This window comes from Nipponia nippon, unplaced genomic scaffold (assembly GCF_047370975.1).
Source record: "Nipponia nippon isolate SJK-2023a ecotype South Korea unplaced genomic scaffold, ASM4737097v1 scaffold_12, whole genome shotgun sequence".
Taxonomy (NCBI): Eukaryota; Metazoa; Chordata; class Aves; order Pelecaniformes; family Threskiornithidae; genus Nipponia; species Nipponia nippon.
Genome location: NW_028262313.1, coordinates 7,617,367 through 7,633,166, shown reverse-complemented (window position 1 = coordinate 7,633,166; position 15,800 = coordinate 7,617,367). Strand labels below are relative to the sequence as shown.

Sequence of the window (15,800 nt, the reverse complement as noted above, 5' to 3'; positions counted from 1 at the left end):
GCTTTTGGACAATAAAAGATCATCTTGGTATTATACCTGAGGACCTGCGATATTGCTCTGGTTCCTTTGTAGAAGTACAGCCATGGAACAGCCCCATCCTAGTGCCTTCTGATAGAAAACCTCAAACCCCGTGTCCGCGTGGGAAGGCGGCTCTGCCCGCTGCAGCTTGTCCCACCGGCCTCGGGCTGGGGCAATGCGTGAATCACAGCAGCTCGGCAAGGCGTGTGCGCACCAGCTACGCTCCTGCCCTCGCCGCAGCAGCCTGGGCTTGGCACAGGATTTGCCTGCTGGTTTACACAGCTTTTTGTGTGTGTTTTTTGTACCGTTTATGTCCCTGCTGGGTGGAAATAAGTAAATCTCAGAAACTGCTTGGTTAGGCCAGGTCACAGCGGGATGAGGCAATGGCAGATCGATGGAGGAACAGTTTTTGCAGAGAGATTTGCAGAAAGATTTGGGATAATCGTAAGGCCTGCCTTGCACCTAGAACTCAACATTGACATGTCCTACAGCTGAGGTCTTGCAGTATCTCTCTTAATGGGCTGGTTCAGTTTTGCTGCAGTGGTGCTTCATACTGGTTTTCTTCTCAGAGAAGAAATGCAAGCATTGACAGCCAAAATTAAGATGGTAGAGAGCAGATCTGGTGGCTCGTGCATCACACTGATGCTGTAAGTGCTTTTGGCTCTCTAATCAACCTCCCTAGTGAACATGTTTCTCTGTGCCTCAGTTTCCCTATCTGCACAGTGCAGGTAATAATACTGAGACTTATTTGAGATGCATGAATAAGGAGCTGTGACTTGTGAGCGCGCTGGGGAGGAACGGATTTCTAACGAGTGCCCTTACCTTGTCCAGCATACCTGTATGTTTTTTACTAATGTTGTATTTCTAAATAGATTTTAAAGATTGAGTGGTGGATGCATATGAATGTGTCATCAGCTCTTCAAACCTGGTAAGAGTCAAGTGAGACAAAAAGTTACCTCTAACTTGTTTGCGATATGCTAATAACGGCTTTGTATTGTAAGGTACTCCTACGACCTATAAATCACTTACTAACCTTTTATCAACCAAGCCTCTACTTTGCGTAATCACATCTATGCATGAGAAATCCCCCAGAAGGTTAACACTAAAATATTGAAGACAGCACTGTGGTTTCAACAAAATATTGAAATATTCAGTATTTCAACAAAATATTGAAGAAGCAAAGTGCTTCAGCGGTGGATCACTAATGTATAAAATGGTGCATGGTCGTGAAGAACCAGTTAATAGCAAGGCTAAATCGCAGAGACAACTCTTAGGTAGGTGAACTGTAACTCAGGTGACGTTGGATGGGGCCACGCAGTGGAGGTGGTGGGTGGTACGTGGTGGGCCGTAGGTCTGTCCGAGCATCTCGTCGCAGCTGAGCCCAGCGGTGTGACTGGTGTAGGGACTCTGTAGGGTACCTGGGGCTCTGTGACTCCCGGGGCATCACGTAGGGGGGTAGTAATGTCTCTGAGCGGGGGTCCTAGCTGGGGTTCGGTGAGATGGGGTGGTCAGGCTGGATCCTAAACAGGCTCTGAGCCTCCCCCCGCCCCGCCCCATTCCTGCCTAAACCCCAGCCGTGCTCTGCCCTGCTGCCGTCCGTATTGCCTTCATGATGGCACCCGGCCGGGGCAGGGGGCAGCCCCGACCCTGTTCCCGCCGGCGCGGCGGGATGCTGGCGGGGTGCCCCCCATCCCGGGGATGCTGGCCGGACGCCGGGGATGCTGGCCGGACGCCGGGGATGCGGCGGTGTGTGCCCCCCGGGGGATGCCGGGCTGCGTGTGCCCCCCGGGGCCGCCGGTGGCCCGGGGCCGCCGGCCATGTGCCCCCCGCCGGCCGCCGCGGCGGCCCCGTCCCCCTGCGGCGGCCCCGTCCCCCTGCGGCGGCCACGCCCCCTCCCCCCGCAGCCAATGGGCGAGCGGGACGCGGCGGCGCGGCGCGCCCCCGCCCGCGTGCCCGCCCCGCCCCTATATAAGGCGGCCATTTCAGCCGCCCGCCCCGCCGCCCGCAGCGCCGCCTCCCGCCGCGCCTCGCCCGGCCGCGCCTCGCCTCCTGTCGCCTTCCCTCGCCTCGCCCGCCGCCGCCTCCCGCCATGACCGATGCGGCCGTGTCCTTCGTCAAGGATTTCCTCGCCGGCGGGGTGGCGGCCGCCATCTCCAAGACGGCGGTCGCCCCCATCGAGAGGGTCAAGCTGCTGCTGCAGGTGAGCGCCGGGGGCCGGGGCCGCCCCAAGGTCGCCGCAAGGAGATGGGGGGGGGGAGCGGCGGGCCCGGGGGGTCGCGGCGCTGACGGCGGCGTCTCGGCCCCCGCAGGTGCAGCACGCCAGCAAGCAGATCGCCGCCGACAAGCAGTACAAGGGCATCATCGACTGCGTGGTGCGCATCCCCCGCGAGCAGGGCGTCCTCTCCTTCTGGCGCGGCAACCTGGCCAATGTGATCCGCTACTTCCCCACCCAGGCCCTCAACTTCGCCTTCAAGGATAAGTACAAGCAGATCTTCCTGGGCGGCGTGGACAAGCGAACCCAGTTCTGGCGGTACTTCGCCGGTAACCTGGCGTCCGGGGGTGCCGCCGGCGCTACCTCCCTCTGCTTCGTCTACCCCCTTGACTTTGCCCGAACCCGCCTGGCAGCGGACGTGGGTAAAGCCGGGGCTGACCGGGAGTTCAGCGGGCTCGGTGACTGCCTGGTCAAAATCTTCCGGTCGGATGGCCTCAGGGGCCTGTACCAGGGCTTCAACGTCTCTGTCCAGGGCATCATCATCTACAGAGCCGCCTACTTTGGCATCTACGACACCGCGAAGGGTAGGTTGACCAAAATGGCGCTCAAAGGGAGATGCTGGGCCGCGGCAGGCCTGTAGTGCGTTTCGGCAGATGCTGGTGGCTCACCGGCCCTTCTCATCAAAACCTCTCTCCCGCAGGCATGCTTCCGGACCCAAAGAACACCCACATCGTTGTCAGCTGGATGATCGCTCAGACCGTCACTGCTGTCGCTGGTTTGACCTCCTACCCTTTTGATACGGTTCGTCGTCGCATGATGATGCAGTCTGGACGTAAAGGAAGTAAGTTTCTACCTCCTTGCGTGGGAAGTGTCGGGCATCCCTGAATCAACAGTTGGTGGTGGAGCTGAGGTGAAGGCAGAGTGGCTTGGCTTTCACCAAGCTGTGTAGATATCCTCACCTCTTGTAAGCAGCAGGGCGCGAGAGGGGCTGCAGGAGTGGATGTCAGGCGGAGGGCACAGACGGGTCACTCTCCGCAGCATGCCTGTAAGGTGGCATGCACAAATCGGGTATCTGTCAGCAGGGAGGAACAGCAGAACTTGCCCAAGGATGTTGCAAAGTAGTGTCTCTGGGCCAAGAAGAGATATCCCTGGTAGCAGGCACGGCCTGGCTGACTGTGCAATAGCTTTTGGGTCTGGAAGTGTTGGTGTCAAAGCAAACAGTAGCTGCCTTCTGCTCCAACCGGTCCTTCCAGTGCCTCCTAAGGGTAATGCTGCAGCAGCAGCAGCGTATCTCCTGGGCGGTCTTGTCCTCTGATGCACTAATACTGGAGAAAGTTAGTCAAGAAATGGGATGCGCTTGAGATTATGAAGCTGGGAGATACATTAGGCCATTTCGGGCCTGGATGTCGGGGGTCACATGCATCTGATTCCTAACGCTGTCTGTCTCCCACAGCTGACATAATGTACACCGGCACTATTGACTGCTGGCGGAAGATTGCTCGGGACGAGGGCTCCAAGGCATTTTTCAAAGGTGCATGGTCGAATGTACTCCGAGGAATGGGCGGTGCTTTTGTCTTAGTCCTGTATGATGAAATCAAGAAGTACACATAAGTTGTTTCCTGTTGTGAACTGGCATGTTGTTATATGTAGTCTATGACCGCTCATGGACTTGTTTGAAAACCGTCTAGTTACTCCACAGTGACGGCTGATGTTTATACAAGTTGGCATGGGGCAGGGGCGACTGCCTGCCCTGCCTTTATCAAGTCATTCCCCCTGATGGGACTTACCATGGTTTCTATTTCAGTCACTCCTGCTTAAAGAGTACAAAGAAATAAAAATCTGAAACCAGCTTTCCTCATCTCATGTTTGTTCTTGCAGCAGCTGGAGCATGAGGGGGGTGGGGTCTCTGCAGCGATTGTAGAGAAGGAGGAAGATGAACCCTCTCTGTCCTGCACGCCTTGCTACCTGCCAACTACCTGGGGCCTCCAGCAGGTAAACACAGTGCAGGCAGCCGAGGAAGCTGTGCAGCATTTCCTCCCCAGTGGAGGCCAGTGGTGTGGGCTGGAATGGGGACTGGAGCTCTGAAGGACTCCTGGCTCTGGCCTGTCTGCTTCCCGGAGCTGGCGAAATCTGGTTTTGAATGTGCCAAGTGCCTAAACCTTCTGCACAGCAGAGCCCTCCCCGGGAGGGAGGCTGGAGAGGTGTCTAAGGGGTATTTGCTGCTGTCCGGAGGAGCAGAGCTGGCATCATGTACTCTGGCTTAGAAACTGAGCTGCCTACTCAGGCATGTTAAAACCCAGCCAGAAAACGTAAGTGCAGTAATTGCTGCTCTTCTGTGGAGCCCCTGGCTGGCCTTGCCCTCGCATGAGGAGGTGTGCTGTGGGGATGTGGTAGCCAAGCAGAGACAGCTCCTGCGCTGGGCCTGTGCTTGCCAGGCAGGGAGCTGCATCCCCTGGCTCATCCCTTACCCTTGGAAGTTAAGCTTGTCCCAGCCCCAAATTCTGGGGCAAGGGGGAAATTCCTTTATGCTGCCAGGGCAATTTAGGGAAAACGCTGCAAGACTGGGCAATGCGTGTGGCTTGGCCTTTACCCAGACATCTCTGTGGGTCCGTGAGCCGCCCCAGTGAAGCTGCCTGGTTTCTGCCTAGGGAGCTGGGGCAATGAGTGGATGCTCTCCTGGTACTCTGCCCTTCAGATCAGCGAGTCTTTCCTCACTGCCCCCATGCCTTTGGTCCTTTCTGGCTGCCCAGGCCTGCTCAAAACAGTTGATCTCAATCACTGAAACCAATCTCAACCACTGTCCGAGGCAGATAAGCAAGCCCTTGCGTTGCAAAGGGTGGTAGTTGTTTTTATTGCTGAAATCTAAGTGGGGTAGCTGGGCATGAGAGCGCAGCACCGTCTGGCCACAGACGGCGTCGGCATGCTTGGGTCCCTGCAAGTGGGTGTGTGCATTCATGACGGGAGATGGTCTCATGCCATGCTGCTGAGCCAAGAGCCTTTGCTGGTGCTTTTCAGCTGCCCCTGGGCTCCTGCGGTGTGAGATCCCCCACTGCCTGCCATGGAAATGAAGTGGGCTGAAAGTTTCCCTGTGAGACACGCAGCGATGCCACAAGTGGTGGGCAGCATACTGGGGGCAGCCCACGGCAGCCTGGCAGGGGGCTGTGTCCCGGGTCAGCCTTACCAGGGAGCCCTGTCCTGCTGCACAAATGCAAGCTAACTAATTAAGGGCTCTCGGCTCTTACTGCCTCCTGCCACTAAGCTCTCCTGGATTTCAAGGGCTGTTGTGAAATGCTGTTGGTTGCTGAGCGTGGGGCATCCTTTCCTCTCCTTTCCTCCGCAGGGTATGCGTGGCTGGGCCTTTACACAGGGAGGTAAGTAAGTGCATCATTTCTTCTTCTGCATGGTGGTGGGTGAGCGAGGCGCTGTGCCGGGCTGTAAAGGAGCTGAGCTGGGGGACCCATAACTCCTTAGACCTACCGCATTTTGCACTGGGCTTGGGGTGCAGCTCTGGCGCCGAGTGAAATGGGTTGTAGCTACCCCCACTAGTTACTGCCTTTGGAACTCAGGAAACAAGCATGTTTCACGGCTTTTTTTAGCTTTGGTGGATGGGAGACACAGGGCAGAGCCCACAATGGATTTTCCCTGCGCTCCGCCACCAAGGAGCACAGGCCAGCAGCCCCCTCTGACCCGGGGACCCCTGGGGATTTAACCTCTCCCTCCTGGCAGCTCCCCTGGGAGCAGCTTTATCTGGGGAAGCAGGTTGGGGGGTTCAGCTGCTGGTTTTGCCTGCCACAGGAGCACGTTACAGAGCGATTGAGTGCTTTGTTCTTGCGGGGAAACTGAGGCACGGGAAAGGGACTGGAGCAAGGCAGCGAGCTGAGTGCAGTCCCTCCAACACAAGCGTTTTGTCCACTAGGCTGTGCTGCCCCAAGCACGGCAGGGACAGGGGTGGATTTTCCTTTTAAACACGATTCTCTTGTGAGGAGTACCGAACATCTTGTACGTCATGATTTCCACCACGGGAGCTGTGCCCAGCCCAGCGTATCGGCCCCTTTGCTGGCGGGGAAGGGTGGGCAAGCGCCTGTAATGCCGCTTTCATCTCGGCCTCTTGCCTGGCGGCCGTAAATCCCAGGCTTAGGAGCTGTTGACGCAGCACGGCTGCGCACGGGATCATATGAAACACTTGTCAGTGGCTGGGGCAGGTGGCGAGTGGTGCTGGATGTTTGGAATGGCTCGGTGCGTGCCAGCCCCACCGGGCTGGGCTGGCCGTGGTGCCAGGGGGGCTGCAAGATGGGGCTGCCCTTTCCCCCCGCCAGCTCTGCGGGGCTGGGACCTCGCCAGCTGGGCTGGAGGCTGAGGGGACCACCCTTCGGCTGGAGGTTTGGGTACCGGGCAAGGCGAGGCAGGGGCAGCCGCCCTCTTCCTACGGGGATTTGGGAGGCGCTAATGGCAGCAGAGAGGGTAGCAGGGCTCTGGGGCTCACTCCGGGCGGCAGGAGGGAGGTGTGATGGCTGAGCTTCCCTGCTCTCTCCTCTGCTGGAGATGGATGCAGGGCCAGTCAGTGAGCAGGGAGGACAGCAGTGTCCCCCAGCCACCATCTCACCCCACATCCAGGCTGAGCGGTGGAGACTGCAGGGCAGCATCATGGCACATTAAAATCCAGCCAGAGAATATAAGTGCAGGTAATTGCTGCTCTTCTGTAGAGCCCCAGGCTTGCTCTGCCTACATGAGGCCACATTCCTACCTCGTGTTTCCACCTTCACATCTCTGCCTTCAAAGTGCCGCTGAAGCCTGTCCTCCTCCAAGCCATGCCCAGTGCTTGGCGCAGCTCGGTGTAGGGTCTGAGCGTGGCAAAGCCAAGCCCCAGGGCCAAGACACCTCAGCTGGAGGAGGAGAAGCAGAAACTGTTTGTGTTGCATGGAGTTAACATGTTCCCAAGGAAATAAGGGCTCATCTGAAAGCTTTCTCCAGCGCGCACACTGCACCTCTTGCTGCAGGGGCTGGTGCCTTGATCTCGCCAGGCCTTGCAATGGCGAGCGTCCCACCTCAAGGACCTGACTCGCAAAAGGCCAGCACAGCGCCAGCTCTACCCTCCTGCCATCCCCTTCAGCAGTCGCTGGGCTGCCCAGGCTGTGTCTCTGGGCTCTGGATGGAGCCAGGAGTCCCTCTGCTCCCGTATCCTTGTCACCACGGGCCAGGCATGGCCCCAGTGTCCTCCCTGTGCTGCCTGCACTGCTCCGGCAGTGGCTGGCGCAGAGGGGCAGGGGAAAATGTGATGTTGTGGGTAGCACAGGGTAAAATCAGCTGTTCCCAGTGGGGTGAGTGTGTTGAAACCACCTGTGGGACTGATCCTGCTGCTGCCCAGCCACACGAGGTGTCCCTGTCAGCTGCCCAAAGCACATGGGTTGGGCTGCGAGGCAGGACCTAAAGCCAGCGTGCCTGCAGGGACACAGCCCCGTTTCTGCACACCCTGGCACTGTACTGAGCTGCTGGGGAGGGGGGACGGTTTCGGGCACTCTGAGCCCTCAGGAGCTGCCAAGACCCACACCAAGACCCACAGCATCAGGGAGGTTCTGGGGGGTGTTGTCCCACCGGGGGTTTGCTGGTTGTTGCTGTCTGATCCTCCTGGAGTTGACAGGAGTTACAGCCCCGGCTGCAGGGATGGGGCAGCGTTTCTCTGGCTGACAAGCCAGATTGGCCACTTGTGCCTTGAAATCCACCCAAAAAACCCCAGCATTCTGTGGCCAGCTAGGTTCATACGATCTCCCCAGCAGAGAGCTACAAGGCTTCCTCCCCCAGCCCTCAGAGCCCAGCTTTGCAGCCTTTTAAACAACCCCATAATTTTTATCTTTTTAAATGCCTGGATGTGGCAGTGCCCCATGGACCTCTGGGGCTCTTGAGGATAACACCAGCAAAAGCTGAGTCTAGTTTGATTTAGGCTGATCAGTCAGTGCTGTTCCCAAGCTGATCGCATTGTCATACACCAAAAAAAATCTAGCGTGCATTTATTAATATTCATTGCAATCGTCTAGGGAGTCAGAGCGAGCCATCTGTGTGCCAGTCTAGCGGGTGAAATAGCAGAAACACAGAGCACAGCCCAAGGAGAGCTGTTATAGCTGACCAGAAATATTTGCCTTCAGGTTTCGAGGCTGAGCTCTGCACGTGGCCCAGCCACCTGGTCACTGCCGGGCACCACAGTGCCATCGCCCCACAGGGATGCCTGTGGAACTGGGGAGCTGAGGGTGTCCCAGCTGGGGCTCGGCGCCGCCGCGTCCCACAGGCAGACCCTCCCTGTGGGGCGGTGGGCGCAGTGCCCCACAGCGCATCCCAGGGTGTGAGGCACCAGCCATGGGCGCAAAGCAAGGGAACCGTCGGCGCTTGCTCCCTTGAAGGCAGCTTTCTGCCCTGTGGGAACATCTTCCTTGTGCCATGTGCAGGGTTACGGGGCCGGGACAGCAAAGCCGGGCAGCTCCGCAGGGCTCCCCAAAACACCCTGCAACCCTGCCCTGGGAGACAGCCCTTACCAGGCTCCCAGGGCCCGGCTCCCTCTGAGCTATTAACCTGCCCGGAGCCCAGGCGGATAAATGCCAATAAAGCTGTATACCAGCTTCTGAACAAGCCTTGGTGTTATCCAGCACCCCGGAGCCGCTGCGATGGCACCAGCTGTGTGCAGGGAAGCAGGCGGGGAGGACCCCGCATTGCTCCCCAGGTACAGCTGCAATTAACGCCGACGAGGCTGCATGCACCATTCCTGCTGCTCTTCAGGGTTTACAAACTGCGTGGGTTTTTTTTACAGGTTACGAGGAACAAGGCAGCATTGCTACACGCGGAGCTATTCTAACATGGTAATTCAGACTAGATTCTTGCGAAGGCGCTTGGAAACTGGACTGGACTAAGCCATGAAACACACTAAGGTAAGTCTGGCCATGTGTGGCATTATTTTTGGAATAGATGCCCTCCTCCACTTTTATTTCACACGCTACTTTGCTTTGCCATACCTCTGCACGCGGACAAGCTCTTATGTACAATATAGTGCTCAGTTAAATAAACAAATCTATCACCTACCTATATTTAGATTTATAAAAACTAATGTTAGCTTTTATGGTAAGAGAAAATCTGACTTTTCTTTGGTCTGAACACTGCTGCAGATTACCCAGTTGCTACCATGGTGTGGGAAACCCTGCAGAATGGCTAGTTTTATCTATTATAATAGGACATTTAATCAAGCATTTGAACTAGGTGCCCCTGCTTCCTATTGCTATGGTCAGCTAACATCTTTTAATTCATTTAGATCTAGAAATTAAAAACCCAACTTGATTTAAATTGTTGTGAACTAGATCTAGTTAGGGTAAGAAATACACGCTTAATAATGTATTGGATCAGATTCTCTGTGTTGGAGTTGTTTCAGCCCTTAACTGCATAACTAGAGCCTATTAAAAGTGTCTTAGGGACTTCTAGCGTGACAAACTACATGCTCCTCTTTCTGACTGGGTCCGTGAGCAAGTCCTGAGCCGAACTAGGCAGATCTCTGATGACAAGAATGAAAAACACTGACTGAACGCGGGCTGCTCTTCTAAAAGCCAGAAAGGAGGAGTGCTTGTGCTGTGAACACTGCCTCAAGGCTGGAGGTACACAGCTGAGGAATCTGATGGCAGTTGGTAGCTGCTACTTTGGACAACTTGTGCTGAGCTGTGCCCTCCCCAAATTTCCTTTGTGCCTCTCCAAACCGTGAAGATGGTCCTAGGCCCACCTGGAAGCCCCTTCACAGCCCCCCGTCAGCTGAAGCCCTGCGTTTTGTCGCTCCCGACCTTAACCCTAACTGTAAATCACGCTATCCCTGAGCTGGCTTTTGTTCTGGGTGGCACTTGAAGCAGGAGCGTACTTCATCCTTTATGACAACTGGGGACTAAGAAGTCTGCATCCCAGCAGACCTCACACGGTTCAAAACCTATTTTCAAATTTCAAAGTCACTTCCTAATTTTTGTCGAGACCAGCCGGCGGTTATGCAGGGCTTGGGTGGCTCCCAGAGGAACCCTGAGGCCCTCGCCTGGCTGGACGGTGCTACCACACCTGGAAAAGGGGTTGGTGTAACAGTCGTACCCACTCATCCCTCCTGCCCTTCCCAAGCATTCCACACCACCTTATAATTCCTTAACGGAAGAGCCTCTGGACATAGGCTTCTGGAAACAGGCCTTCCATTAGCAGATGATCAGCAGGGAGCAAGACCAGCGCGGCTTGAGTTAACCCGCACACGCGCTCGCCCAGCCTGGCATTAAATTGGCACGCGACCGATGCATCCCAGCCTGCCCGCTCTGGAGCAGAGTTCGCTCCATCCCTTACTCCTCATGTTCCCAAAGAAAGGAAGGATGCATCCTTAGGCTAAGCAGACCTGAGTTTTCCCAGTCAGGGTTATAAAGCCAGATGGAAAAATCGTTATTGATTACAAGTTTTCCGTAATAATTGTGGGAGATGAAGCACCTTGTTCATTGCTCGCGTTATTTTACGATACGTGGTAGAGTAAGAACCCGCTAGGAAAAGTATCGTAGTTCAACTCCGTAACATGGTATTTAATCCCAAGTAGAGCAACAAAGACGTGGGCTATAGAGCACTGTTAGTACAGCACGCGAGAGACACAAAATGTTATTTCCCAAACAAGGTACTTTACACACCAATTCTTGATGTTGTCTTTATCCAAGTCCTTAGTGGTCAGTGCATTCAAAACAATTTTTCCTTCTCCTTCACATTTTACAACCCCAAATACTGATACTGTTTTGCAGAATGGGTTAGTTCAGATGTGCAGTTTAAATTCAATTATTCTACTTTCAGTGATCACCAACCCTATCAGTAGCTTCCAACTCTATATTTGTAGTCATCGGTGGTACAATACGCAAGCATTTTTTGTTTTCAGTAGTTTAAAACAGGGTTGGATTTCATGTTCTTGTATGGAGCAGTATCTGTTGGGACAGTGTTACTCTGTACAACCGTGGCTTTCCGATGTTCAACAGGAGCTGAGACTCAGCGCTGCAGCCGAGCCTGTGCCGGCTGCCGTTGACAGCCTGCCCGCTGGTCAGGGTGAGCAGCAGCACGATCCCCAAGCCTCGCATCTGAGTTGTTCCAGACTGTCGGAATGGCGTGTCTGCCAGGCTGCTGCACGTTTTAGACACATTTAAAATAACAAAATGAACAACAGGCAGAGAGCTTACTTTTGCAACGATTTCTTTGCTGTACAGGTGACCTATATTGTTCTAATACATTTATGGAAATCTTACACGTTTGAAAACTACCAAAATAAAAAGACAGGTATCTAAAGGTGCACCGAACTCAGGAAGGCACCTGGCGAAGACTTCCCCAAAGCAAATATTCTGGCTGGAACAGCTTGCTCATAACACTAGGTCTGTAGAGAACTGCAGTTTCAGCAAAGTCTCCAGTGCTGGTGGAGTTTTAAGTTGGTACCAGAGTATCACTTATGACAGAGACATATTCATCCTCCAAGATGGTTGCAGCACGTTGCCCTTGAACGTTGTCTGGTATTTCTGCTTTGTTGACAGATCTGCAACAGCTCCTGGCAGCTTTCTCCTGTCTCCGAATACCCAGCAGATGTGCAGCATTTCATTTGAACTGGTTATCAATCAGGGTTCCTTTCATCTTGGCTTTCTTGGCTTCCAGCTCAGCCTGATTAAGAAAATTAAGACAATGAAACAATGTCTGGACACGTTTCCCTTCAGTGCTCCAATGAGTTTTAGTCTTCTTGTCTGAACACTGCGAGCTTTTCCCACCAGGAGCAAGAGTAGCTCAAGTTCTTTGCTGACTCCCTCCTCCCCTGAGGTACAAAACGAGGACCGCCTTTAAAATTATAAAAAGCCCAAGACTAACTGCACAGGAGACAATTTCATACTTTCTGTCCTCAGTGGAAGCTGCACATTGCCCCTCCTCCTATCTGCTACTCTCCTGTCACAGCAGGTAAGATCAGCTGTGATGTTCTGGCCATTAATTCTTCAAGTGAACCCTTGTGGTAGCAGCTGAGCTGGCAGGTCCTCCACAAGGGCCTTAGCTTGCCCTGATGCCTCATGGCAAAGATGTCCTCTGCCAAGCAGGCTTGAGAGCACAGCATTAGGGGTGCTCTGGTTGGCAAAGCCATGGCCCGGTTTCCCCTTCCCTTGTTCCTTGTCCAACAGCGCACGGAAAGTCTCCCTGCAAAAGCTCTGCTGGCTGCTCTTCAGTTAGCTCTATAGGTAATTGCATAAGACTTTTACGTTCAGGAGGACTAGAAGAACACCTCTACAAAACCTGTAAAGGAAAAGTCATCCTCACAAAGCTACAAGTTACCTGTGACTGTACCAAGACCTCTCTATACTTGTAGTCTGATCCGCAAGATAGCTTTTGTGTACAAAGCCAACGGATCTCAGGGATTTGCGTTCAACGCCGAAGAAAACACTCACCAACTCCTGCAGCCTTCTTTTGCTCATGCCTTTGCGTTCCAGCTGTTTCTCAATCACTTTTGCATTCTGTGCATAGGAGTCTGCGATCTCCCTCTGAAACACATAGAACGTCACTTTGCAACAGCAACCCCCAAAGTAACAACACCTCATCCAAACGGGGAGACGATCGCTGGCTCTGAGCAGCGTCGGAGACAGCTGCTCAGTTCAGATGTGACTGCCACTAAGGGCAGACGAAACTCACTGCTTCAATCTCCTCCTCCTCTTCATCAATCGTAGAGACGGTGACAGAACTGAACTTGCCCATGTCTTTGGTCCGTTTGGTCATCATCACCTGGGTGAGAAGCAGAGTATTTTGTTAAACCTTGGCAACAGCTGTGCCACTAGGGATCACTTCCCCCTCCAAAGCTTTTAAGGCTTTTCATGCAAGTCATTAAGATTACCTGAACTCCGTGGGTGGCAAAGGAGAATTATTCCCAGTCATTTCTGGGCTTAGAGCTGTCATGATCAGAAGCAAACTCACTGACACATAATAGGTGAGCCAGATTTTGAGAATCACGGTGCAGACTACCAATCTGACCTACTTACAAGTGGAAACTTTCTGATAACTGAGCCTAAACATCAGGCACAGTCTAGATTTCCAAGTTTATTTTGTGTTCCTTTAGTGCTAGGAGTCCAAGCTGCAGTGACCTCTGTAAAGGAACACTTAAGGCAGACAGGGAGAAGACACCAAACTGAGTTACTGTTTAGAGGTCCTTTTCTTTCTTTTTTCTCCCCTCTGCCGCCGTCATGAAGTGATTTTACTCACCACACCTTTTTGAAAAGCAGAAATAGCTTTTTTACTTCTCTAAAGCCGATTACCTTTTTGGGAGGTTCTTGTTTCTGCGTATAGATGTTTGTTTTCCCAAAACCCTGGCCAAATTTCACCACGGCACCGTCGACAATGAACGTCACGGGGGCGTTTTTCTGCTGGTGTTGATAGAAGAGCAGCAGTCCGCACCTGGAAGCGGAAACGCGACGTAGCGGTGAGGACACCCGGAGCCTGGATTCCTACGGTTACCTCACAAAACGATTCCAAAAGTCGCTGAAGGGCCGCCGCGGTCACCCACTTGCCACACTTCTTCCTGAACTGCCGCTCTATGCCTTCTGGTCTGGGGGAGAGAGGGAGAGCTTGAGGGGAGCGCGCAGGCAGCGGGCACCGCTGCGGGGCTGACGGGCCCCCGCCGGGTGAGGCGGCGAGGCCCGGCCCGGGCCGCCCGCTCCCGGCGGGACGGGGCGGGCAGAGGCCGGGGCCCGGCCGCGTCCCACCTGCGGAGGAAAACGCTCTCCTCCTCCTCCGCGTTGCAGAACTTGTGGGCGTGCTTGGCGGCGTCCATCACCCGGGCTCGGTCCCGCGGCCGCATCGGGAGTTTCTCCAGCTGGCAGTCTGCGGGGCAGCGGCGGGGAGAGGCTGGCGGCGGGGCCGGGCCGGGCACCCGCCTCCCGCCGCCGCCCGGGCCCTCCGCGCCGCCGGGCCCGCGGCCCGTCCGCCCGCCCCTGCCCGCGGCTCACCCAGCACCAGCACCATCTGCCCGCACAGGCAGTAGTAGACGTGAAGCGGCTTCTCCCCATCGTCGTACTCCTCGCGGTCACGGGTGTCGGAGCAGACGACGGAGCGGGACACCACCTTCGGCATGGCGGCGGCGGGGCGCGGCCTCCTCCCCGCCGGCCCGGCCCCTCAGCAGCGCGGCCCCGCCCGCCGAGGTTCCTCAAGGAGCGGCCTCCATTTCCCCTCTCTCCGCTGGTTTTTTGGCCCGTTCTCCAGAGGCGATCGTTTCTCCTGAAGGGGGGAGCGGGGGCTGTTGGTGGGCACGGAGGGGCCACAGGCACCCCGCTCCCGAGCCCGGGCTAGCGCAGCGCGGTGGCGCGTGAAACGCAAATGACGACGGCCACGTTTAGGCCTGACGTCATTTCTCTTAACGAACAAGCTAGGCTGGACTGGGCACGGAGCTGCTCCCGAGCGTGGGGAACCGGGAACCGGTTACGCCGTTCCCCTTCCCAGGCGTTTTCAGGCGGCTCCGTCCAACTCTGGCCGTGCCTCCATCGCTCGCTAGCGAACGCGGATTGATTTCTTGCCATCAGGGATTTCTTGCGTCCCTAAAGGCAAAGCACTGAACAAAGTCTCTTCCTGACAAGCACCAAGAGCTCTCCCGTTTCTTACCGCGTAGGCTGGGTACGGGCAGGAAAGGTCAAGAACAGGAGATTTTCAGTGCGGCCGTGAAAGCGATGTTTTTATTATTTTCTTTCAGCTTCTGCGGGTCTTCCTCCCGCGTCTTTTTCCGAAGCCACCTCCCCACGTGGCTATGTGACATGAAGCTGCAAGCGAGGACAAGCCAGAAACACAGGGCCTGTCCAGGCTGCTCTAGACAACAGCAGAGAGGAATTCTTTACTCCCAAAGGCAAATTAAAAAAAGGTAGAAAAGATAAAGAAAAGATAGAAAAGAGGTTATTTTCCCTTGGAAAAAGCTCTCTGCGGAAGCAGAAAATGAAGGGTAGCAGGTTGTGCTGGTTCTGGCTGGGGTAGAGCTGGTTTTCTCCACAGTAGCTGGTACGGGGCTGTGTTTTGGATTTGTGCTGGAAGCGGTGTTGGTAACAGGGATGGTTTCGTTACTGCTGAGCAGTGCTGACACAGAGTCGAGGCCTTTTCGGGGGGCAGGCGACAGCCGGGACAGCTGACCCCAGGGATATCCCACACCGTATGATGTCATGCTCAGCAATATAAAGCTGGGGACATTCAGAGCGATGACGTTTGTCTTCCCAAGTAACCGTTACGCGTGATGGAGCCCTGCTTTCCTGGGGATGGCTGAACACCTGCCTGCCCATGGGAAGGAGGGAACGAATTCCTTGGTTTGCTTTGCTTGCGTGCGCGGCTTTTGCTTTCCCTATTAACCTGTCTTTACCTCAACCCACGAGTTTCTCGCTTTTACCCTTCCGGTTCTCCCCCCCGTCCCACCGGGAGCAGCGAGCGAGCCGCTGGGTTAAACCACGACACGGGCGAAGGGACAAGAAGCCTCCTGCCGGTACCGCGCGGCTCCCGGGCCGCGGCTCCCCGGGCCCGGCCCCGGCGCCGCCATTTCCGCGCCTGGGGGCGTGTC

The 15,800-nt window shown here is 55.2% G+C and overlaps 2 protein-coding genes across 2 annotated transcripts; one reads left to right on the top strand and one right to left on the bottom strand.

The window, feature by feature from the left end:
* The first annotated feature begins 2,003 nt into the window (after window positions 1-2,003).
* Window positions 2,004-4,080, top strand: SLC25A5 (solute carrier family 25 member 5). Its single transcript, XM_087748122.1, has 4 exons — window positions 2,004-2,218; window positions 2,328-2,814; window positions 2,931-3,071; window positions 3,684-4,080. Exons 1-4 carry the CDS (start codon window positions 2,108-2,110, stop codon window positions 3,839-3,841), a joined length of 897 nt encoding a protein of 298 aa, XP_087604248.1. The 5' UTR covers window positions 2,004-2,107; the 3' UTR covers window positions 3,842-4,080.
* Window positions 4,081-10,776: 6,696 nt separating this feature from the next.
* STEEP1 (STING1 ER exit protein 1) lies at window positions 10,777-15,748 on the bottom strand. Its single transcript, XM_087748619.1, has 8 exons — window positions 14,867-15,748; window positions 14,218-14,485; window positions 13,975-14,092; window positions 13,776-13,817; window positions 13,528-13,666; window positions 12,911-13,000; window positions 12,670-12,762; window positions 10,777-11,902 (listed from the first exon to the last, which is right to left on the bottom strand). The coding sequence occupies exons 2-8, from the start codon at window positions 14,339-14,341 to the stop codon at window positions 11,840-11,842; spliced, it is 669 nt and encodes a 222-aa protein (XP_087604745.1). The 5' UTR covers window positions 14,342-14,485; window positions 14,867-15,748; the 3' UTR covers window positions 10,777-11,839.
* Window positions 15,749-15,800: the final 52 nt, after the last annotated feature.